Here is a 25,922-nt window from a genome sequence, read left to right as displayed (position 1 = left end):
AATCGATCTACTCCCTGAGCAAATAAGAACCAAAAAATGCGAATTTAAAAAAAGCTAACGAAGGTATGATTCCAAGGCTAAGGTCTCTAGTAGATGACCATGGGTTGAGCTAGAGGAAACTTCTAGCCATGGGGGAAAGCCTCTCCTACCTGTGAGTTGAGGGCCCCCACTGCAGTACCCATAAAAGTGAAAAAAACTATGCCCATTACCCAGAAAAGATTTCCCTGTGTATTCCTCCCATGTATATATTCTCGTTTAGGTGGGGGAAAAGGACTGAATGAATCAATAAAAAATAAAATAATTAAGTAATATAAAATCCACATTGTAATATGTATTTTTTTGAGATAAGAATAGCACCGTTAATTTTTGCTTCTGTTTAACTTATCAACACTTTTCAAATTAGTCAGACCTTATGGCTCTTCTGGAGGGGGTGAGGGCTGTCTTCTGAAAACTCAGTCTCTTCCTGATATTCTTCTCTCACCCTCCTCTTGTCCCCTGCTTTCTCGATTCTCTATTTCCCAAGCAGAGCGGGATAGCTGCTCAAGCAGGCTTTCCCTTGGTTTGATCATGCTGACGGGCAACCCTCTGTCCTTCATGTCTGCAGTCGCTTCTTCCACTGTCTGATACAGCTGCATATGTCTTCATAAAGCACACGCAGTTTAGCAGGGTACAGAGTCTGGAAGTTAATCCTTCTTCGCTTTAATACTCGCTTCGCTTCAGAATATTCCTTACGTTTCTGCAGGACCGCTGGGGGGTAACCTTGATCAAACTATATTAATTTCCCGTTCAAAAATACCTTCTTCTTTCCCCAGGCCTTGCGCAGAATCTCTGCTTTGGTTTTGTACCGAACGAATCCAATTACTATTGACCGTGGCTCATCTTCCCTGTCTCCAGAAGGCCTTGGGACGAGCGCGCGATGTGCTCTCTCAATGTCAATTTCCATAGTCGATGGAATCTCCAGCGTCTCCCAAGATAACTTTTCTACAAACTCCACCACAGACAACTCCTCCGCTCCTTCAGGAACATTATATATCATGATATTCTTCCATCGTGACCTTCCTTCTTGGTCGAGTAGTTTATTTTCTTGTTGATTTAACACTTTTATCATCTTACTTAGCATCCGTTCCACGTTTTGAACGCGATCTTCCACCTTTTCAATTCGTGTCTTTGCCACCGTTATCTTTTGATTAAAGTTGGCCAGCTCTGACTTGATATCATTTATTTGCTATTTTATGCCTTTTTGGAATTCCCGTATCTGTTCCAGAATTTTTATTAAATTTGCCACTTAACCTGAACGAGGCTCAGCGCCAGCCTCGCTACCACGCGCTCATGTAGGAGAGCCGCTTATTGCGCCCCTCTCGTCCACAGGTTCCACAGTGATGCTTTTTTAAAAACTCCATTCCTTTTCCCCATTCTTGCCCCCCTTACCAGTTCAGATATTTTTGAGAGGTCTTGTATTTGGCAGATTAACGGGACAAAGTAAGCGTTTCTCCGGAGGAGCTATTATTTTAGGCTGCCATTCTGGATGATGACGTCACCGAAACCCCCACTCTCTCCACTTCTGATCCCTCTATGAGGATTGGTATGTGCTCCTTCGTCTTACCCTTCCTGAAGTCCACAATCGGCTCTTTCATCTTACTGACTTTGAGCGCAAGGTTGCTGCTGCGACACCACTCCACTAGTTGGTGTATCTCACTCCTGTACGCCCTCTCGTCACCACCTGAGATTCTACCAACAACGGTTGTATCGTCACCAATTTTATAGATGGTATTTGAGCTATGCCTAGCCATACTGTCATGGGTATAAAGGGTAGAGCAGCGGGTTAAGCACACCCTCAAGGTGCGCCAGTGTTGATTATCAATGAGGAGATGTTATCACCAATTCGCACAGATTGTGGTCTTCTGGTTAGGAAGTCAAAGATCTAATTACAGAGGGAGGTACTGAGGCACTGAGGCTCAGGTTCTGTAACTTACCAATCAGGATTGTGGGAATGATGGTGTTAAATGCTGAGCTATAGTCGATGAACAGCATCCTGACGTAGGTGTTTGTATTGTCCAGGTGGTCTAAAGCCGTGTGAAGAGCCATTGAGATTGTGTCTGCTGCTGACCTATTGTAGCAATAGGCAAATTGCAGTGGGTCCAGGTGTCTATTATAAACCAACTGACTCTCATAGCTACCTGGAATATACCTCTTCTCACCCTGTTACTTGTAAAAATGCCATCCCCTTCTCTCAATTCCTCTGTCTCTGCACATCTGCTGTCAGAATGAGGCTTTTCATTCCAGTCATTAAGGTAGCACACATTATTCTTCTCAGGCACCGGTATAATTGTTGCCTTTTTGAAGCAAGTGGAAACGTCTGCCTGTAGCAGTGAGAGGTTGAAAATGCCCTTGAATACTCCTGCCAGTTGGTTGGCACAAGTTTTCAGAGTCTTCAAGGTTTTACATAAAGGTTCTCTAATTAATGTTTGTTGGGAGTTCCAATATTTTGAACTGGTGATTCTCTTTAATTTTATCTGATTTTATATAAAACGCATGATATTCCAATGTATTCTTCCTAGTTTTACATACAGATCTCTATGGAACCTTTTGAGCTGGTTCGTTGAAGAGATGCATTTGGCATGTGCTGCTCAGAATGATCACCTGTTAAAGATACAATGCCATAGAGATACCTTGCACTAGAAATGCTTCTTCCAGTTGTGAATGTAATACAATTTAATTACTGTTGGTTCCCAAAATCTTTAGCTCAAATTTATTTTCAAACAAATAAAAATGAAAATAGAATTTGGCACCAATACAACTTGCACTTCAACTCGTAATTTAAAAAATACCTTCTCATTTGAATGCTAAACAAGTTTATACATACTCTGGGTCAACAACTCCATGCTGGGGTGTCACTGTTAAAGTGTGTGCTGGCCAAGACAGCTCAAAAGACAAAGATCTAGTGCAGCGGTTTATAATCTGTACGCGTCCAGTTGGTACTGATCCATCTAAAAAAGGGGAAACAAATTTGATTTTATATAAAACACGCAAATAGGCCAAGAATTCACCACTACCCTGTGGGACTTCAGTTGATTTTTATCAAGTGCATACCATGGCTAGCAAATCCACAGTAAAGGATAAATCACGGCTTCAGCAGCCCAGGTTCAATCATGACCTCTGATGCAATCTGTGCAGAGTCTTCACATTCCCCTATCACCATATTGATTTCCTTTAGTTAAATGGATTCTTCTCATACTCCAAAGACCTGCTTAGTAGATTAACTGGCTGTCTTAAAATTACTTCCAATGAAGATAGGAGGCAGAAAGATTATACAAGAATCAAAAAAAAATGGGCACATGTGGTAAAATAAATTGTACAAAAATAAGAGAAGATTTCTCTAATAAACAGCATAAACTTGATGGGTCAATAGATTCCTTTTTTCCCTCCCTCTTTTACAGATCGTGCTTTTCAAATTTGAAAGACTAAGGGTATTTCACGGTTTTTGGATTTATTTTTAGATGGTTCCCTTATGTCTTTTGAACAATTATCTAATAAATATAATTTATCAAGAATACAATTTTTTAGATATCTACAAGTTAGAAATTTCCTAAGTACTATACTTTCTTCTTTTCCTATGCTTCCTCCTACATACATTTTAGATACTATAATTAACCTTAATCCATGTCAGAAAGGTGCATCGGCTATGATTTATAATATTATTATGAAACTTAGGAAAGCTCCATTTGATAAGATTAGGGTAGATTGGGAACAGAAATTGGAGTCTATCGTTTCCATGGATGACTGGGGGCAGATTTTACAATTAGTCAATACTTCCTCTATATGTGCTAAACATTCCCTAATTCAATTTAAAGTTGTTCATAGAGCACATATGTCCAAAGATAAATTAGCTCGCTTTTATTCTCATATTAATCCTTTTTGTGATAGATGTCTGGGGCAGATAGCCTCTTTAACTCATATGTTTTGGTCTTGTCCTACTCTGGAAACTTTTTGGAGAGACATTTTTAATATTATCTCCAAGGTATTGAATATAGATATCTCTCCTCACCCTATTACTGCTATCTTTGGACTACCTAAAATTTCCAGTAATCTTTCTCCTTCAGCTCGTAGAATGATTGCATTTCTTACTTTAATGGCGAAAAGATGTATCTTACAACATTGGAAAGAGCTTAATGCTCCAACTACCTTTTTTTGGTTTTCTCAGATGATATTATGCTTGAATTTGGAGAAAATTAGAAGCAATCTTTATGATTCCTCACTTAAATTTGAATAGACCTGGAGATCTTTTATTCAATATTTTCATTTAATGTAAATTTTTTTTCTCTTTTTTTTGCTCCATATTTATATACCCTTCTTGTTTTTTTTTACTGTTTTTAATGGAGGTCGGGATTGAGGACGTGATTTTAAGTTTTTTAACTCTGCTTGGTTCCAAGTTAGCCCATTGCTTTGCTTTGAGTTAGTTGCACGGTGGGTTTTTTTTTGGAGTTTTTTTTTTCTTTTTCTCTATTGAGATATATATATATATAAAAATTAGTATACTATTATGTTACCTTAGTATGTTATGTTTAAATTACATTGTTTGTATCTTTTTTTTTGTATTAATATCTCCTGTAATTTTATTATATTCTAACAGTGTATTAGTGCCTATATGGCTTACCTTTTTGTATACTTATTCAATAAAAAGATTTAAAAAGAAAGAAAGGATTCCTTCTACATCAAAATATGATGTGTACTATTTTCAATTTCCAACATTAGCCAAAATTCTCTAAAAATAGAAAATGCTGGAAAACCCAGGAAGTCGGGGAACATATGTGGAAACAAAAACAGTTAATAATTAGGCCAGGAACTTTTAATACAGTACATGTTACCATAAGACTTAAAGGCTATTTTTTTAGCTTCTGTTCAGCTTCATGAGAACAGTGAAAGCTACAATGCAAAGAATAGGTGACCAGAAAGGCAGGGTTACAATTATGGACTGAAAGGAGGATGTTGATAAAGCAGTCACCCAAATCTGCATGAAAATAGTAATTTGGAAAAAAAAGTGATACCACGTCATGAGCACCGAAGTATATTAAATTTACAGAAACACAAGTAACTTGCCGTTCATTTGGAGGAAACGCTTACATGCACTGGTGGACCTAATGCGAAACGTATAAACCCCATTTCCAGAAAAGTTAGAATATTTTCCAAAATGCAATAAAAACAAAAATCTGTGATATGTTAATTCATGTGAACCTTTATTTAACTGACAAAAGTACAAAGAAAAGATTTTCAATAGTTTTACTGACCAACTTAATTGTATTTTGTAAACATAAACAAATTTAGAATTTAGAAACGTGAATTAACATATCACAGATTTTTGTTTTTATTGCATTTTGGAAAATATCCCAACTTTTCTCGAAATGGGGTTTGTAAATTAATAGGTAAAAACTCTATGCAAGAGATGATAGAGGTTGAAAAACAATGAAGCCAGATAGAAATATTGATTACACATTTTAAATTCAAAGGCTTAAACACTGTTCAGAAGAAAATGAGAAAATGAGATTAAGCCTCCCTCACTTTAAGACCTTTGCAAGTCAAAAAATGCTTATTTAAAATGTAAACATGAGGAAATCTGCAGATGCTGGAAATTCAAGCAACACACATAAAAAATGCTGGTGAACGCAGCAGGCCAGGCAGCATCTGTAGGAAGAAGTACAGTCAACATTTCGGGCCAAGACTCTTCCTCAGGACTAACTGAAAGAAGAGATGGTGAGAGCTTTGAAAGTGGGAGGGGGAAGGGGGGGGGCGATCCAAAATGATAGGAGAAGACAGGAGGGGGAGGGATGGAGCCAAGAGCTGGACAGTTGATTGGCAAAAGGGATCTGAGAGGATCATGGGATGGGAGGCCTAGGGAGAAAGAAAGGGGCAGGGGGGAGCCCAGAGGATGGGCAAGGAATTATAGTGAGAGGAACAGAGGGAGGAAAAAAGGGAGAGAAAAATAAATAAATAAATAGATAAATAAGGGATGGGGTGCGAAGGGGAGGTGGGGCATTAATGGAAGTTAGAGAAGTCAATGTTCATGACATCAGGTTGGAGGCTACCCAGACGGAATATAAGGTGTTGTTCCTCCAACCTGAGCGTGGCTTCATCTTTACAGTAGAGGAGGCCGTGGATAGACATAGCAGAATGGGATGTGGAATTAGCTCTGTACGCCAGAGAAAGCAGGATCTCCCAGTGGCCATACATTTTAATTCCACGTCCCATTCCCATTCTGATGTCGATAGATCTCCCTCTCCCCCTCCCACTTTCAAATCTCTTTCTATCACTTCTTTCAGTTAGTCCTGACAAAGGGTCTCGGCCCAAAACGTCGACTGTACCTCTTCCTATAGATGCTGCCTGGCCTGCTGTGTTCACCAGCATTTTTTATGTGAGTTGCTTATTTAAAATGTATTATTTTATTGGCAGTTTGAATTGGACCATTTGAAAGGTGGAACACAAGTTGTTTTGCAACACCATTTTTGAAGTAACTTGTTACATGCTCAAGGAGATCTGTGTTTTTTTGTAAGAATGATGTAATGGTCTTTTGGAGGTCACCTGATGTGATTTTCCCACCAATGTGAAGTCACGTGATAACATGTGCACCGTGACAACATAAGGGTCGACCCAGGTGATGCAGGGTTTTTTTTTTAGTTTGTAGATTTCCAGGTAGAACGTGTTGTATCTCCGTTTCTGTTCCATGTTTGTTTTTTGGTGAAGCAGTTTCATTTTTAAAACGGAGTGTGCGTTCTGTTGCAAAATACCATATTACTTGGACTGGAAATTTTTGCTAGATGCGTTGATTTACTCAATTCCAACATTAGAAGGGAGAGTGAAGAATTTATCGAAGTTACAGGATCGAAGGATCGAGAGGAGTCGGCATCGTTTGGCAGTTTAATAAAGGATCGACCTTATTGAGACTTCATTGGAGGAGTAGCTACCTGCATCGAGATAACTCTTGCCAAAAAGAGCAAGAAGTTCATGCAAAAAGGTGCTCTCGCTCTCTAAAGGAATTTAAGGTCAGTTGATTTAAACTGTTTATTTTCGGCATCGTGAATCCTGTGGACAGAACCAGCAGTAAAGTTGCGTCTGTGAAGAAATCCTTCTCCAAAGAAGTCTCTCCCAATTGAACGTGTAAATCTGTTAGACTTTCGAAGTTATTGCTTTAAGAACTATATTTGACTTTATCGCTTTAAGAACTGTTTTCGCATTTAACGCTTTAAGAACCAGAGCCCAGTGGCGAGTTGGTGAACGGCTGCATATCTGTTAACTTCCGGTTAAAGTTTTCGTTTGTTTTTTTCCCCTTTTCACTTATGTGTTTAATAAATGTTTGGTTGTTTTTATATAACCTGTCTTGATTGATATTCATTGTTGCCTTTTACGTAAAAAACTAATGAGAAGTTCTCTATTATACTATTCCTCACCACAAACAAGAGAAAATCTGCAGAAGCTGTAAATTCAATCAAAACACACAAAATGCTGGAGGAAATCAGCTGGCCAGGCAGCATCTGTGGAAAAGAGTACAGCTGATGTTTTGGGCCGAGACCCTTAATCAAGATTGAAGAAAAAAAGATGAGAAGTCAGAGTAAGAAGGTGGGGAGGTGGGGGGGGGGAGGAGAAGGAAGAAACACAAGGTGATAAGAGGGGGAAAGGATGAAATAAAGAGCTGGGAAATTGATAGGTAAATGAAATAAAGGACTGGAAAAGGGGGAATTTGATAGGAGAGGACAGAGGGCCATGGAAGAAAAGGAAGGGGGTGGAGCACCAGAGGGGGGTGATAGGCAGGTAAGGAGATAAGTTGAGACGGGGAAAATAGGAATGGGGAATGGTGGTAGTGGGGTGGGGGGAGTGGGGCATTACCAAAAGTTTGAGATATCAATGTTCATTCCATCAGGTTGGAGGCTACCCAGACGGAATACAAGTTGTTGCTCCTCCAACCCGAGTGTGGCTTCATAGCCTCTCGTGCTGTCATGTTGGAATAGGATTGGGAATGGGAAGTGGAATGAACATGAGTGGCCACTGGGAGATGCCGCTTTTGCTGGCAGACGGAGCATAGGTGTTTGGAAAAGCTGTCTCTCAACCTACGTCGGGTCTCTCTGATATACAGGAGGCCACACTGGATTCAGTAGATTATCCCAAAAGATTCACAGGTAAAGTGTCGCCTCACCTGGAAGGACTGTTTGGGGCCTTGAATGGTACTGAGGGAGGATGTAAGACTTGTTCTGCTTGCAAGGATCAGTGCCAGGTGAGAGATCCGTGGGGAGGGACGAATGGATAAGGGAGTTGCTTAGGGAGCGATCCCTGTGGAAAGAAGAGAGTTGTGGGGGGGGGGGGGAGGGAGAAGGAAAGATGTACTTGATGATGAGATCCCATGGGAGACAGTGGAAGTAATGGAGAATTACGGTCTGGACACAGAAGCCGGTGGGGTGGCAGGTGAAGACGAGAAACCCTGTCCCTGATGGAATGAGGGCAGACATGTCCAAAATGGAAGACATGGGGTTGAGGGCAGCATTAATGGGAGAGGAAGGGAAGCCCCTTTTTTGAAGGACATCTCCTTAGTTCTGGAATGAAAAGCCTCATCCTGAGAGCATATGTGCAGAGACGGAGGAATTGACAGAAGGGGATGGCATTTTTACAAGTAACAGGGTGAGAAGAGGTATATTCCAGGTAGCTATGAGAGTCAGTTGGTTTATAATAGACATCAGTAGATAAGATCAGAGACAGAGACAAGAGAGATCGAAAAAGGGGTGGGAGGTGTCGAAAATGGGCAGAGTGGAAGTTGGACGCAAAGTTGATGAAGTTGACAAGCTCTGCACAAGTGCAGGAAGCAGCACCAATGCAGTCATCAATTTAATGTAGGAAAAGCTGGGGAGTGATACCAGTGTTGGCTTGGAGCATAGACTTTCCACATAGCTAACAAAAAGGCAAACATACAGTAGCAGGGACTGATGTGAGCACCCATGGCTACACCTTGTTGTTTGAAGGAGGTGGGAGGAGCCAAAGGAGAAATTCCACCAGATGGAGAGTGGTGGTGGAGGATAACTGGTTGGCTCTGGTGTCCAGAAAGAAACTGAGTTTTGAGGCCATCTTAGTGGGGGATGGAGGTTTAAAAGGGACTAGACATCCGTAGTGAAAATAAGATGATCAGGGCCAGGGAACATGAAATAATTAAAAAAGATCAAGAGTGTGTTTAGTGTCATGGATATAGGTAAAAGGTACTGATTGGGGGGGGGAGGGAGGAGGTTGGGGGGTAAAACTGAGTCGAGTCAAGGTATGTAGATACAAGTTCAGTGGGGCAGGAAAAAGCAGAAATAATAGGTCTACCAGGACAGGCAGGTATGTGGATCTTGGGTAGGAGACAGAAATGGGAGTGGATGGGAGATCCAGAGAGTTAATAAGGTCAGTGAAGGTGTGGGAGACAATGGCCTGGTGCTTCTTAGTGGAGTCCTGTTCAAGGGGTGGTGTCTGACAGTTGCCGCCAGGCCTCAGCAAGGTAGAGGTCAGTCTGCTAGATTATTACAGCATCCCCCTTAACTGCGCGTTTGATGGTGAGGTTAGGATTAGTGCAGAAAGAATGGAGAATAGTGCATTCGGAAGGAGCACCCTCCCTCCTCTGAGGACAGGATGTTCTGTCCGCAGTAAGGGCCTCACCTTTGTCCCTCCCGTGCCCACGCCTCAGTGAGTTTCACCCTTGCCATGATGCTGAGCTCTTCCTCCGCTGATGTCTCTGAGCCTGCTTCTTTGGCAAGGGCTCTCCACCTCGCAACGATGACCCCTTCTCCTGTCTTTAACCCTCCTCTTCCTGGACACACCGTTTTGGTCTTCTGCTTGTTCTGGATCTTTTCATTGTTAACTGCCGACAGGACATCAACCATTTCAACTTCACCACTCCTCTCTCCAATTCCAAACGCACTCCTTGTGAATGCACTGTTCTCCACCTCTCCATTTCCTGGACTTCCGGTTACCACCTTTCTCTTTCACCATTCCTATTTCCTTCTCTCACCTTATCTCCTGACCTGCGCACAACCTCCCTCTGGTGCTCCTCTCCTTTTTCTTTCTTCCATGGCATTCTGTCCTCTCCAGACAGGTTATCCCTCCTCCAGCCCTATATCTCCTTCACCAATCAACTTACAGCTCTTTACTTCACCCCTCCCCCTCCCAGTTTCACCCATCACCCTGTGTTTCTTCCTCCCCTCCCCCACCTTCTTACCCTGACTCACCTTTTTTTCTCCAGTCCTGCTGAAGGGTCTCGGCCTGAAACGTCAACCGTACTCTTTTCCATAGATGCTGCCTGGACTGCTGAGTTCCTCCAGCATTTTTGTGTGTTACTTTTCCTTATCTTTAGCTACAAGGTAATTACACTACCACATCACTCACCAGATGACACTGTAAGAATTAAATGTTCAGGCCGCAATACCCATGACGATTTGGGCTTGGGTGACTGGTTTGGCACTTGATTAGAACCATGTAAAAGCAATGGAGAGCCCTGAGGTCCTCTTACTGGAAGAACATCCAGTGATGAATTAGATGGATTTCTTTCCGAACTTCCAAGTACACTGTAATGAAAATTGCACCAGCATGATTTTCTACTTTTAAGCACTTTCATTAGGATTACAATTAAAACAAACTTTCAAACTTCAATTTACTTCCAAATAAGCATTTTTTAAAAATTACACACAGCAACAGAACACTGTTTGATCTTAAATAATAGTTCAAAGTAAAGGTAAAATACAAAACCATTAAATAACCCATGTAAAATAACAACTAAGAAACTTCAAATACCTTTCTGAACCAACACTCATCTCTTGAGAAGATGAAATTGGATCCAAGCCTTCTGAATTATCAGCCTCACGGAATGCAGAACTCGCAATTACAGAAAGCATCACCTTTTTCTGATTTCCATAGAAAATATGGACATCATTTGGTCTCTTTGGTATGTCATAGACTACACAGAAAAAAATCCCAAACAGTAACTTCAGTATCTCTGTTAGGAGTTACGTACTGTTGTCTAATTACTTTTACTACCTGTGTTACTATTTTGAAAACTCTGACAAACAAATTTAACTTTTAAATACAGGGCAACCAGCGTAATAATGAAAATTTGCCTTTGGAGTCTGCTCAAATTTCAAATATAGAAAATGCAATCAGGAGCAGAAACCATTTCTAAAATGCCAAAGCCATCCATAATGCTTACGTTAACTAACTGAATAAAGTCCAATTCTTCTTGGTCGACATTGTTCAGGTTCTTGCAACCTTAGGACAAAATATTGCAAATGTAGTTTGTTTATCAGAAAATTACAGAAGAAACAAAAAAATGGTTTGATTTTCAGACCCCTACTTAACTATGTCTGCGCATTAACTCTAATAACAATAGCTGGCATAAAACCCACAACTAAATGTTTGACGTCAATTTTTCCATCACAAAAGAGACCATTGTCTACTTATTTCCCTACAAGTTCAAAACAAAGATTATAAGATAAAAGTCATTAATATATTTCTCAATAGATATTAAGTGGCTGATCAAATAGTTTTGAAAAACTTTGAAACTATTGGGTAGAAATTTAGCATCCAGTGTCAGTAACTCAAAAACAACCATGAAAACTATGTGACTAATTAATCTGAAAAATAAAAAAATAAATACCTTCTGATACCAATTCTTCACCAGGAAACTTCTGAGTGAAGTCTATCTTTTGAAGTGGACTGTTCCCACAAATTATCTGCTTAAATGCCTGATGGTTGCGGGCAAGTGCTCTGTGATAAATGTAAAGGTTAGGAAGCAAGAGAGAGGATAAGATTTATTGTATTCACATTTTAGGCACAAAATAATCATTTCTCAAACACAATATTTATATTCAAAATGAAATTCTCATTCTTGCCTCTTCAGACGAGTCTCAAGATAGACAACAAGTGACAATTCCCTTTGCTTTAATAAGCCAAATCAGATTAAAGATATACAAGTAGAATCAGTTTAGAGTTGCTCTGCCATTGAGTAACATCAAGGCTGATCATATGACTTCAGTCTATTGCACTTCAGTATCTAATGATTAATTCACTCAGCATCAGTACGATTTTGTCTATAGTCTCCTGAAGCAGAGAAAAAAAATTCACGTGTTTTTTGGTATACACAGGGGGTCCTGGAACCAATAAGGAGTGATTCTGAAATCTAAAAAATTCTGACTCTGAAATGCAACTGGCCCCAAGGATTTCGGATAAGGGATTGTGGACCTGTAACAGACTAAGAAAACTGCTCCGTAGAGTGCTGTATGAGGACATTCTTGCCCTCAGCCATTAGGCTTTATAATGAGTCAACCTATAGCCAGCAAAGTGATGATCCTCTCCTGTTAGACTGTTTAAGGTAACCTTAAAAAAAAAATTCTTATTTCTCTTTTAATATTTAATAATTATACAGTATACTTGTAATACTACTGTGACAGTGTAATTTCCTTTGGGATCAATGAAGTATCTATCTATCTAGTCAGCAGCATATCAAAATGAATTAACAAATGAAACTCAGTACCCTGAAGAAATTGCAAAATTACCAGCATTTTGTAGACTCATAAACAAAAAGGACAAAGAAAAAAAAATCAAATCACGTGCCTTCTGAGCTGCTGTCGTGCCACCTCATCTCCACAAAAGAAACAAATAATGCCAAGTAGTGCTGAATCACTTTCTGACTGAATGCAATCTCTTGCAGTGGCTTGGCAGGTTATTGTGATTTCCTGAAAGGGTAGAAGAGTGGGGGTGGGGGAGAGGAAGGGGGGAAGGGAAGAGGAAGGGGGGAAGGGAAGAGGAAGGGGGGAAGGGAAGAGGAAGGAGGGGAAGGGGGGGAAGGGGGAAGGGGGGAGGGGGGGAGGGGGGGAGGGGGGGAGGGGGGGAGGGGGGAGGGGGGGAGGGGGGAGGGGGGAGGGGGGAGGGGGGAGGGGGGAGGGGGAGGGGGAGGGGGAGGGGGGAGGGGGAGGGGGAGGGGGAGGGGGAGGGGGAGGGGGAGGGGGAGGGGGAGGGGGGAAAGGGGAAGAGAAAGAGGGGGAGAGAGAAAGAGGGGGAGAGAGAAAGAGGGGGAGAGAGAAAGAGGGGGAGAGAGAAAGGGGAGAGAGAAAGAGGGGGAGAGAGAAAGAGGGGGAGAGAGAAAGAGGGGGAGAGAGAAAGAGGGGGAGAGAGAAAGAGGGGGAGAGAGAAAGAGGGGGAGAGAGAAAGAGGGGGAGAGAGAAAGAGGAGAGAGAAAATTTCAGTTAATTGAAACAAATTATCTTCCATCAGTGGTCTGAATTGAACAAAGACAAGAAAGCCATTTAAATTTCAGAAAACATTTTGAAAGCACAGAGTAAAATACAAATACAAATTTCATTCTCATATGTAACATCAGCAGAATATACTTTTCCTTCCCATAACAGTTCAGTTTTGATATGCGAAACAGCATTTTGTGTTGAAAATGTCACCTTGCATTTTAAATGACCAGCAGTTGATTCAGGCTACATCCACAGTAGACCAGATAAATCCGTAACCAAAGCTTTTTCTCTTCGTTTTGACCCTCCATCCACACTAAAACAGTGTTTTCCTCCCCTGAAAACAGAGCTTTTCTAAAACGCTGTCCAGAGTGTTTAAATCTGAAAACACCAGTTTGGTGGTGTCGTGTGTTTGGGGTAACCGGAGCTTTCTTAAAATACTGTCATGAAGTGCTGGAACAAATGGTGGCAGCAGCACGGCATTTCATTGCTTTCTTGAATGCAGCCTCCAACACCACAACAACAATATCTGACAAGAGATGTGTAACAGCCTAATGTAACATTGTACGGAAATACAAGATAACACTGATGCAGAGACATGTTTTATACATTTAATGAAGTGCTTTATTAATATATTGCTTGTGCAAACATTCAATAGATGCAATTGTCACTCCTTCCAAAATGTCATTTTTAAGTAGTAGCATATGTTTGGCATAGACATGAAAATATTAAGGCCAAAAAAGGAAAATTGTAAGTTTCACTTTCACTCAGGTAAAAATAAAAACACTTTTGCCCAGTAACTCGTTTTACTGCAGATGTTAAATACAGCAAAATAATACAGAAAGACATGGCAAAAGTAAAGGCAAACAAATGAGGTAAAAGCAAATTTCACTTTTGCCCAGTAACAAGCCTTATCGCATTTAGTTGTAGCTGTCATCCCTTTAATCGGTGAAGAGACTATGGCTGTTGGAAATGTTTCCAGGGTGACCCCTCTGTGGGAGTGGGGAAGATGTTGGTGGGGCCACCTGGGGGTCTGTGTGTTCATATGTGTAGCTATTGTAGTGGCTGTGAGGCTGGTATTGTGGCAGTGAAAAGTACTGGGGGTGGGGAGCCATCATATTCCTCATCATTGCAAATCCCTCTGCAACAGGGTTAGTCAGTTTTTCAATGTTTGTCGTCAGCCGGGTCATACTGTCCGTGAACTCCCTGTCAGTTGCCTCCATAAGCTCCAGTATTTGTTTTTTCAGTTTGAAGTCCTCCTGCGCGAGAGCCAACAGCTGTCCATCGTTTGGCGATTTCCTTTTAAGTTTTTCTAGTCTGTAACTGGACAAACGTGCACCAAGTATACCGTTTCCTCTTCACTTGTTTTCTGTAGATGTGTCCTGTGCATGCCCAGTAGGAAGAGATTCACCCAAATACCCGTTTTAATGTGGACAGCGGTATTTTCAAAAATGCCTGGTGTGGATGCCTATCGTTTTTAAGCAAAACTGGCGTTTTCAAAGTTATCTGGTCTAGTGTGGACGTAGCCTCAGAAAACTTCAACTGACCATATGGGCTCCCTTTTTTGGCTGATCTGAAATCAATGGTACAGCTTAAATTTGTGCTTCTTTAAATGTGAAAAAAAATTGCACATAAAGCCCCTACAACAGTCAGGTGACCATTTCTGTTGATGATCTATAAACTGATAAAGAAAATGGAAATGAAGATTAGGATAACATGCTTTACATCTAATACTGGACTGGGTGGGGGGGGGCTTTTATCATCAATGATTCTTATATAAAGCAACTTTTTTTCCAATAACTGAGATCCCATCTAGTTCAAAGATTGGACCTCAGATAATTCTCAATTTAATAATCTGTATATATTCAGAATATCTGCTCCCATTAAGTCAATAAAAAGGTGTATGATTTAAAATCTGCAACACAAAAGATAGACACTCCATACCTTTTCTTGTCAAAAAAAAGAGCCGGCCAGCCTAATCACAGTTCTGCAGTGTGTCAGATTACAATTTTCAAATACACATCCATCCATTGCTGAAATATGATGAGCATTCTGCCTCTAACATTTCAGGCAGTGAATTTAAGAACTCTACATTCCTATGGCTGAAGAAAAAAAATCCTCATCCCTTCTAATTCTTCTACCCATTAGTTCAAAACTACAACCCAGATTTTTGATCCTGCTATGGGCCCTCAAAATTAAAAACACCTCATTTATGTCTCTCTTTACAGACCACAGCAATTGCTGGAAATCTGAAATAAAACACAAATTGGAAAACCCGGTCATCCAATACTGATGAATTCAGTACCAAAAGACTGCAATGCACTGACAAAGAAAAGGAACTATTGTTCCTTTAAGCTAGACTTCATTGAAACAGTTCAGGAGATGAAAGACAGATAACTGAGTGGGGATAGGATGGAGAAGTGAAAAGCATCAAAAAAAGTCATCCTTGTACAGAGGTTTTCCTCAAAGCAATTACCCAATCTGTATTTGTCTATGAAGATTCTCAGTCATCCAGGTCATTGTATATCAAGCAGTAGTAACCCAAGGCAACTAGACTTGCTGTGTTGTCAGGAAGACATTTTGCCACTCATCTCAGAGGCTTCTTCAATTCTAATCCATGGTGGGTAGTTTTCCGGCATTTAAACTGAGGCTACGTCCACACTACACCGGATAATTTTGAAAACGAAGCTTTTTCTCTTCGCTTTGACTCTCCGTCCACTATAAACCAGCATTTTCATCCCCTGAAAACGGAGATTTTCGAAAACAATCTCCAGAGTGTGTAAATTTGAAAATGGTTGTTTCGCGTTGTAGTGTGTACGGGGTAAATGGAGAGATTTTAAAATGACAACACCACAACAATGCTTTTTCTGCTTCTGCTTGGGACTGCACAAGCACTGCCAGATGGCTGTTCTTGGTTCTTGATCCTCCAAAATATTCCACATGGAATTTAAACTGGAGGTGGTTTTCAAGCTGGTCCCCTCGGTTTCTCTGTTTGCATCCTCTGTTCTTCTGCCTGTACCCTCCGGTCTCCCAGTCTGCGGTGGTCGCACCCTCGATCTCCAGTACCCCCGGGCCTCCAAGCCGGCACTGCCGCTGACTGACCACCGCTGTTATAATGCACAGTCAGTGTGAACAGCGTGAAAGTTAAATTGTAAAGTGAGCTTTTTTGACTAGATCCCCTAAATTGATTGAGTCTATCTCTAAAACTATTAATGTCAGAAATACTGTGCAGGTCTGGCGGCAGAAGATTCCATTCACTTGTTAATCTTGGGTAGAGGATGGCTTCTTGCGTGTGTTGTTTACTGTCCACGTTAAAAGTTTGTTTGGAATTAAACATCTCCACTGCTTTGCTGACTTTGTAGTCGTTTGTAACTTGCAGAAATAGCTCGACCTCATTTTCTGTCTAAACGGAGAAGTCCGGTCTGATTTTTCCAGCGGAGGTTTTCTTTGTATTCCTCGAAGACATTGTTGAAAACTTTCTTTCACTGTTGTTGTTGGTACTCTAGTTTTATTTTATGGAAATAGCACAATGCCGCCGCAGAAAGGTAAATATTATACCGTTTCCTCTTCGCTTGTTTTCTGTAGACGTGTCTGCGTATGCCCAGTAGGAGTAGATTCGCCCAAATATCCATTTTGGTGTGGACAGAGATACTTTGAAAAGTGCGTAGTGTGGGCGCCTGTCATTTTTACTCAAAACCGGCGTTTTCAAAATTATCCAGCGTAGTGTGGACGTAGCCTGAGTTGTTCAAAGGTATAGCAATCACATGAGGGTTGTTAAAAGTTGAAGAGGTAATGAGAGGGTTATTAGTCTCATCTTTGCATGAATGGAGGTGTGAACTGTTGTGGAGACGCCAGGGTAGAGATGTTAGGACTGCATTGTGAACAAAAAAGTACTCTGCAGATGCTGGGGTCAAAGCAATCCTTCGTTCCAGCCCAAAATGTTGACTGACCGTTTCCACGGATGCTGCCCGACCTGCTGAGTTCCTCCAGCATGTTGTGAGAACTGCATTGTAAATAGCTGATAAGTGGTATTGTTCCCCACTCCCTCTGTATATCAGCAAGACAAAACAACCACTTCACAAATGGATGGCCCAACATAGCAGGGCTAACACTTCAGTTCAAGAATCAACTGTATATCTACACCCAAAAGACAAGGGACACTCCTCAGATGATAACAACGTGCACAATTTGGACAGAGAGGACAGGCAGGTTGAAAGAGGGGTTAAAGAAGCCATCTTTATCAAACTGGGAAACCCATCCTTAACAGAGGAGGTGGGGGTATGACACCACCTATCAGCTACTTACAATGCAGTCTGAACATCTCTACTCTGGTGTCTCCACAACATGCAAAGATAAAACCAATGACCCTCTCACTGACTCTATGACTCTGAACAACTCTCATGTGTTTGCTATACCTTTAAACACTAAATATTATGTCGACTCAGGCCTAGGGGGCTAGCGTCGGGCACGATGACAGACTCTCCACTTCTCCCTCATCAGTGTGTTCAGTTCATCTACATTAGCCGTGCCGCTGTCTTCTAGGAGCGTGTTGATTTGACCATAGTCTTGGGAAGGCGCCCAGGGTTCATCCTCCCATGCTTGGGCTCCCATATGACGATTAGGCTGGCAAATAGCTCGGGGTGGCGTAGACAGTGCCCTGCTAGTTGCAGTCTTCTCGCCTCGATTTTAGTGGTGAGCATCGGTAGGTCGTCACAGAGCTCGACGTTCATCATGTGCTGTTGCCAACTCACGTCAAGAGCCATCTGGAGCATTCGTGTATAGCAACCATCTAGAGACTTTCGCATAGTCTTGGTGAGTGTCCATGTCTCGCATCCGTACGTGAGAATGGACTCTTATGACTGCTCTGAAGATCCTCTTTTTAAGCACTCTGATCAGGTTCGACTTCCAGATTTCCTTCACGTCGTTCATAGCCCTCCATGCTAGCGCCTTCCGTATCTTTATGTCCTTCTCCGAACTCATCATCCTTGATCCGACACAGAATTTATAAGCTGAAAAACTACCCACCATGGATTAGAACTAAAGAAGCCTGAGATGAGTGGCGAAACATCTTCTAGACAACACAGCAAGTCCAGTTGCCTTGATAAATTACTGCTTGGTATCTATAATCTGTATCTGATTTTTTCAGTGCAGGGAAGACAACATTCTGATCACTATATGCAGTAAAGCAGAATAAAAGTATTTGTGCTTTACTGCTTCAACTGAAAAAAATGTTCAAAAAGGCAGCTAAGTTTGCATGACAAATTGCTCTGAGAAGGGGAGAACAGTATCTGTAAAAGCTGATCAGCAACATTAGAATAGATTCTGCTACATCATAAATAAGTTATGGATGTTAAGAAACCACTCTTACCTGTCGAGTCCGTTCCCTGAGTACAAACTGAGCTGGAGAAATTTTCATAACTTGGGTATTCATAATATTTTTTATCAGTGAATCTTTGAAACAAACTGCCTTGACATAGGCAGCTCGAGAACCTGTATTTCTCATATAGAAACTGATCTTGCTCACTTTGTCTGGTACCATATCATTTAAATTCAGCACATAACTGCCTGAAATTTTTTTGATATCTTCCAGTATAATGTTGCTTGTTCCTCCATAACCTGAAAGTGGAATCTGGAAGAAACAAAAGCTTTAACATTAGTGTAATTAAACTTCAATCTTTCTGTACCATACAAACTATGTTCTGCATTGATCACAAGCTAGTCACCCTAGCCAAAGATCCCCTGCAGCTTCTCATACTTTATGGCCATTATGTGAGTAGGCTAATGTTGAGAGGTCAGGCCTTGGCTCAACAGGCTTCAGTAAATACAGGCACAGGCTAGAACTGAAGTTTCAGAAGTTACAAGGCCAACAAGTTAATTCAGGCAGTTGAAACGCGCCTCCTCTGAGATGCAGGATTTCAAGGTATACACCCTATCCTCGTTATATGCGCCTTCAGACTATGCGGATTCATAGTTATGCGAGGAACCTATTTCTACCAACGTCTCGTCCAAATCTCACAGTTATGCGAGGAGCACTGCTTTCTTGCCAATACAAGTCAAGTTTGCGCCTCACAATTTCACTTCCGCCAGTCTCACATTGGTTTTGGCCAGGTGTGGATGTGCAATCTTAAATTTTTGCTGGTTTTACCTACGGTGCAGTGATTTTGCACTTGAAATATTTAACTATGCCTCCTAAGCATCCGATGTCACATCCTGGGCTGTCAACTGCGCGGCAGAGAACCGCTTTAACACTTGAAAAAAAGTTGGAAATTATAAACAGCGCGGCATCAGCTGAAGGTAACACAGCTCTGGGACGCTACTGCCGGGAACAGAATCTTGCCTTTAAAGTTCTTTTGTTGCTTGACAATGCGCCAGCCCATCCTAAACATTTGGACAGCATTCATCCTAACATAACAGTGCGTTTCCTGCCACCTAACACAACATCGCTGATTCAACCACTCGACCAAGGTGTAAACCACATTCAAAGTGTACGTATTTTTTTTATGGCAAACTATCTCTTGGATGCTGCAAGCAACAGACGATTTTTAAATTCCCAGGAGTTTACCACGGTGAGGGAATGGTGGAAGTTGGAACACTTGCCGGCAGTTCCAAGAGTTCTGAGAGTCTTCCTTCACCCCTTGCTGTGCTTGATATGATCCTGACGACCACAACTATCCACCTTATCCATGTAGAGCTGCCCGACACCACAACAACCACTCATCTCCCAGAGCGAACACACCTACCACTGTTGGTGAGTACTGTACACCCTAGGATGTTAACTTTCTATGATTTATTACACCGAAAATTACCTTAAATTGATCAAATATAATACAAATGTTGTCTTGTACTGCTTTTGTGTTGTATTGGTATGTAAATGTGAATAAATGACAGATAAAACATATTTAGGAAGCCCTCTGGAACACATCCCTATTTTCTCCATTTAAATAATTATTCACATTATGCATCAACTTCGAGGAACGTATCCCCCACATATAACGAAGATAAGGTGTACAACAGTCTCCCTGATGACCATATCTGCAGGAAGTGCACCCAATTTCATCTCCTGACAAGGTCAAGTATTGTCAACAGTTTAGGGCCTGTACTCACTGGAATTTAGAATAATAAATTTTGAAACCTACCGAATGTTGAAAGGACTAGATAAGGTGGATGTGGAGAGGATGTTTCGTATGGTGGGGTATCCAGGACTAGAGGCACAGCCCTCAAGATTGAGGGGTGACCTTTTAGAACAGAGGTAAGGAGGAATTGTTTTAGCCAAAGAGAAGTGAATCTGTGAATTGTTCTACCACAGACAGCGGTGGAGGCCAAGTCTATGGGTATATTTAAGGTAGAAGTTGATAATTTCCTGATCGGTCAGGGCATCAAAGGATATGATGAGAAGGCAGGCGTATGGGGTGGAATGGGATCCGGGATCAGCCATGATGGTGTGGTGGAGCAGACTAGATGGGCTGAATGGCCTAATTCTGCTCCTGTGTCTTATGGTCCAACTGCAGTTGGATGCACTCAGGACTAATTAAGAGGCTGAAAACCTAATACACAAAAAGTTGAATGAGATGGTCACGCCCTGAGTGCAGGCTTCTGACAGCAGAAGTAAGGGGAGTAAGCAGTCAGTGCAAGGTTGCCCTGTGGTTATTCCCCTCAGCAGCAAGTATACCTTTTTGGATATTGTTGAGGAACAGGGGAGGTAAATGACCTATTAGGGCACAGCAGCAGCAGCTAGGCCAGTGGCACTGTGGCCAGCTCCGAGGCTCAGTAGGGAAGGTTAAATTGAGGCAGAATGATAGTGTAAGGAGGACAGATAGCAGATGCTGTGGGTGCAAAACAGAAACTGGAATATTTGCTGCCTCCCAGGACTGTCTCAGAGTGGTTGCAGAAGATTCTGAAGAGGGAGTGTAAGCAGACAAAGGTTGTGGTGCACAGAGGTAGCAATGGCAGGTAGAAAGCAGAAAGAAGTCCTGTGCAATGAGTACAGGAGTTAGGGAAGTGGCTGAAGAGCAGGATCTCTAAGGTAGTAATCACTGAGTTACCCCTAGTGCCACGTGCTAATCAGGGCAGGAATAGGATTATAGTATAGATGAGTGAGTGGCTGAAGAACTAGTGTAGGGGGCAGGGTTGCAGATTTCTGGATCACTAGGATCTCTTCTGGGGAAAGTATGCAAGACCTGCAGGGCTTAAACAAAGTTGGCAGAAGGATGGAAACTGGAATGATTGAGCTGAGGATGAGAGTGTTAGTATACAAGCTGATGCAGTGTGTAGTGAGACTGTGAGGAAAGACAAGCAGATGATAGGGCAAAAATTCAGTCAGTGTGATGAGTTGAAGTGTAACTTGGGGTCAAAGTTGTAAAGGATGGTGAATACAAGACTGAAGGTGTTATATTTGAATGCACACAGTACAAAATAAGGTAGATGATCTCGTAGCACAAGGATACACACACGAAAGGATAGGCAGACGGGGTGGGGTGGCTCTGCTGGTAAAAAAAAATGAAATCAAATCTTGAGAAAGAGGTGATATACCATAAGATGCAAAGATGTAAAATCCTTGTGGGTAGATTTAAGAAACTGCAAGGGTAAAAAGGCCCTGATTGGACTTACATACAGGCGCCTGAACAGTAGCCAGGAGGTGGGATAAAGATTGCAACGGGAAATAGAATAGGTTTGTCAAAAGGACAATGTTATGATAGTCATGGGAGATTTCAATACGCAAGTACAGTGGCATGCAAAAGTTTGGGCACCCCGGTCAAAATTTCTGTTACTGTGAATAGCTAAGCAGTAAAACATGAACTTATTTCCAAAAAGCATAAAGTTAAAGATGACACCTTGCTTTAATATTTTAAGCAAGAAAACTTTTTTATTTCCATCTTTTAGTTTCAAAATAATGAAAAAGGAAAAGGGCCTGAAGCAAAAGTTTGGGCACCCTGCACTCAGTACTTAGTAACACCCCTCTTTGGCAAGTATCACAGCTTGTAAACACTTTTTGTAGTCAGCTAAGAGTCTTTCAATTCCTGTTTGGGGGATTTTCGCCCATTCTTCCTGGCAAAAGGCTTCTAGTTCTGTGAGATTCTTGGGCTGTCTTGCATGCACTGCTCTTTTGAGGTCTATCCACAGATTTTCGATGATGTTTAGATCGGGGGACTGTGAGGGCCATGGCAAAACCTTCAGCTCGCGCCTCTTGAGGTAGTCCATTGTGGATTTTGAGGTGTGTTTAGGATCATTATCCTGTTGTAGAAGCCATCCTCTTTTCACCTTCGGCGTTTTTATTTTAAACAGGCGATGTGGTGTGATGCTTGCTTCCTGAATTTGCTGGTATTTAGTTGAATTCAGTCTTCCCTCTACCAGTAAATATTCCCAGTGCCACTGGCTGCAACACAAGCCCAAAGCATGATCGATCCACTCTTGTGTGCTTAACAGCTGGAGAGGTGTTCTTTTCATGAAATTCTGCACTTTTTTTTCTCCAAACATACCTTTGCTCATTGCGGCCAAAAAGTTCTATTCAAAAGGTTCAAAGGAACATCTAAACAAGCCTGATGCATTTTAGAAACAAGTCCTGTTTGTCTGATGAAGTTAAAATAGAACTTTTTGGCTGCAATGAGCAAAGGTATTTTTGGAGAAAAAAGGGTGCAGAATTTCATGAAAAGAACACCACTCCAACTGTTAAGCACACAGGGGTGGATCGATCATGCTTTGGGCTTATGTTGCAGCCAGTGGCATGGGGAACATTTACTGGTAGAGGGAAGAATGAATTCAATTAAATACCAGCAAATTCAGGAAGCAAGCATCACACCGCCTGTAAAAAAAAAAGCCGAAGATGAAAAGAGGATGGCTTCTACAACAGGACAATGATCCTAAACACACCTCAAGATCCACAATGGACTACCTCGAGGCGCAGACTGAAGGTTTTGCCATGGCCCTCATAGTCTCCCGACCTAAACATCATTGAGAATCTGTGGATAGACCTCAAAAGAGCAGTGCATGCAAAACGGCCCAAGAATCTCACAGAACTAGAAGCCTTTTGCAAGGAAGAATGGGCGAAAATCCCCCAAACATGAATTGAAAGACTCTTGGCTGGCTACAGAAAGCGTTTACAAGCTGTGATACTTGCCAAAGGGGGTGTTACTAAGTACTGCCATGCAGGGTGCCCAAATTTTTGCTTCGGGCCCTTTTCCTTTTTTGTTATTTTGAAACTGTAAAAGATGGAAATAAAAGTTTTCTTAAAATATTAAAGAAGTGTGTCATCTTTAACTTTATGCCTTTTGGAAATCAGTTCATCTTTTACTCACTTAGCTCTTCACAGTAACAGAAATTTTGACCGGGGTGCCCAAACTTTTGCATGCCACTGTAGATAGGGAAAATTAGATTGGTGTTGGATCACAAGAGGAGTTTGTAGTATGCCTACGGGATGGGTTTTTAAGAAGGAGTTTGTGATTGAGCCCACTAGGTGAAAGGCAATTCTGGATTGGATGTTGTATAATGAACCAGGTTTCATTAGGGAGTTTGAGGTAAAGGAACCCTTCACAGACAATGATCATGATAGCATGAATGGCAGCGATGCTTCACTACCAGCTGAACTCAACACCTTCTATGCACGCTTTGAAAGGGAGAACACAACTACAGCTGTGAAGATCCCTGCTGCACCTGATGACCTTGTGATCTCCATCTCAAAGGCTGATGTTAGGCTGTCTTTAAAGAGAGTGAACCCTCGCAAGGTCCTGATGGAGCACCTGGCAAGGCTCTGAAAACCCGTGCCAAACAACTAGCAGGATTTTTCAAGGATATTTTCAACCTCTCACTGTTATGGGAGGAAGTTCCCACTTGCTTCAAAAAGGCAACAATTATACCAGTGCCTCCAAAGAATAATGTGGGCTGTCTTAATGACTATTGTCCGGTAACACTCACATCAACAGTGATGAAACTCTTGACTAGACTGAACTCCTGCCTCAGCAAGGACCTGGACCCATTGCATTTTGCCCATTGCCACAATAGGTCAACGGCAGACGCAATCTCAGTGGATCTCCACACGGCTTTTGACCACCTGGACAACACAAACACCTACATCAGGATGCTGTTCATCGACCATAGCTCAGCATTTAATACCATCAATCCCACAATCCTGATTGAGAACTTGCAGAACTTAGGCCTCCATACCTTCCTCTACAATTGGATCTTCGACTTCCTAACTGGAAGACCACAATCTGTGCGGATTGGTGATAATAAATCCTCCTTGTTCACAATCAACACTGGGTGTGTGTTTAGCTCACTGCTCTACTCTCTGCATACCCATGACTGTGTGGCTAGGCATAGCTCAAATACCATCTTATAAATTTGCTGACGATATAACCATTGTTGGTAGAATCTCAGGTGGTGATGAGAGGGCATACAGGAGTGAAATATGCCAACTAGTGGAGTGGTCCCGCAACAACAACCTGGCACTCAATATCGGTAAGACGAAAGAGCTGATTGTTCAGGAAGGGTAAGACGAAGGAACACATACCAACCCTCATAGAGGGATCAGAAGTGGAGAGAGTGAGCAGTTTCAAGTTCCTGGGTATCAGGATCTCTGAGGATCTAACCTGGTCCCAACATATCGATGTAGTTATAAATAAGGCAAAACAGCGGCTACTCTTTATTAGGAGTTTGAAGAGATTTGGCATGTCAACAAATACACTCAAAAACTCTACAGTTGTACCGTGGAGAGCACTCTGACAGGCTACATCACTGTCTTGTATGGAGGGGCTATTGCACAGGACTGAAAGGAGCTGCAGAGGGTTGCAAATTCAGTCAGCTCTATCTTGGGTACTAGCCTACAAAGTACCCAGGACATCTTCAAGGAGTGGTGTCTCAGAAAGATAGCATCCATTATTAAGGATCTCCAGCACCCAGGGCATGCCCTTTTCTCACTGTTACCATCAGGTGGGAGGTACAGAAGCCTGAACGCACACACTCAGCGATTCAGGAACAGATTCTTTCCCTCTGCCATCAGATTCCTAAATGGACACTGAATCTTAGGACACTACCTCACTTTTTTAAAAGATATACAGTATTCTGTTTTTGCGTGTTTTTAAAAATCTATTCAATATACATAATTGATTTGCTCGCTTTTTATTATTATTATTTTTAATTATTTTTTCTCTGCTAGATTGTGTATAGTTTTGAACTGCTTTTGCTAAATTAACAAATGTCACATCACATGCCGGTGATAATAAACCTGATTCTGATTGACTTCACCCTGCAGTTTGAAAGAGAAAAGATAAAGACATATGTGTAAGTACATTTCACTGTGGAAGACACTAACAGTATGCCAGAAACTCGAGTGTCAGGGGCAGAAGCATAATTGCTATTACTAAGGAGAAGGTGCCAGCAAAACTGAACGTAGACAAGTCACCTGACGTAGGAGTGGAACTATACCATTCAGCCCATCGAGCTTGCTCCACCATTTCATCATGGCTGCTCCCAGATCCCATTCAACTCCATACACCTGCCCCCTCACCATATCCCTTGATGCCCTGACCAATCAGGAAACTATCGACTTCTGCTTTAAATATACCCATGGACTTGGCCTCCACCGCAGTCTGTGGCACAGCATTCCACAGATTCAACAATATTTGGCTAAAAAAATTTCCTCCTTACTTCTTTTCCAAAAGGCTGCCCTTCAATTTTGAGGCTATGCCTTCT

General features: G+C 41.8%; 1 protein-coding gene across 11 annotated transcripts in view; it reads right to left on the bottom strand.

The window, feature by feature from the left end:
• cep192 (centrosomal protein 192) overlaps positions 1–25,922 on the bottom strand; it is a 228,056-nt gene that overhangs the window by 50,809 nt on the left and 151,325 nt on the right. For 10 of the 11 annotated variants that reach the window (XM_072258408.1, XM_072258373.1, XM_072258382.1 and 7 more), the window contains 6 exons: positions 18,607–18,867; positions 12,613–12,734; positions 11,657–11,766; positions 10,798–10,960; positions 10,393–10,571; positions 2,864–2,987 (listed from right to left, as the gene is read on the bottom strand). In XM_072258408.1, coding sequence (XP_072114509.1) covers positions 2,864–2,987; positions 10,393–10,571; positions 10,798–10,960; positions 11,657–11,766; positions 12,613–12,734; positions 18,607–18,867 — 959 coding nt within the window. Of the gene's footprint in view, positions 1–2,863; positions 2,988–10,392; positions 10,572–10,797; positions 10,961–11,209; positions 11,269–11,656; positions 11,767–12,612; positions 12,735–18,606; positions 18,868–25,922 lie in introns of those variants that run through there. The other variant, XM_072258457.1, reaches the window with a different exon arrangement.

Source organism: Mobula birostris, chromosome 1 (genome assembly GCF_030028105.1).
Source record: "Mobula birostris isolate sMobBir1 chromosome 1, sMobBir1.hap1, whole genome shotgun sequence".
NCBI lineage: Eukaryota > Metazoa > Chordata > Chondrichthyes > Myliobatiformes > Myliobatidae > Mobula > Mobula birostris.
Note: the sequence above shows the minus strand (reverse complement) of the source record. Positions and strands in the feature narration are given on the sequence as shown.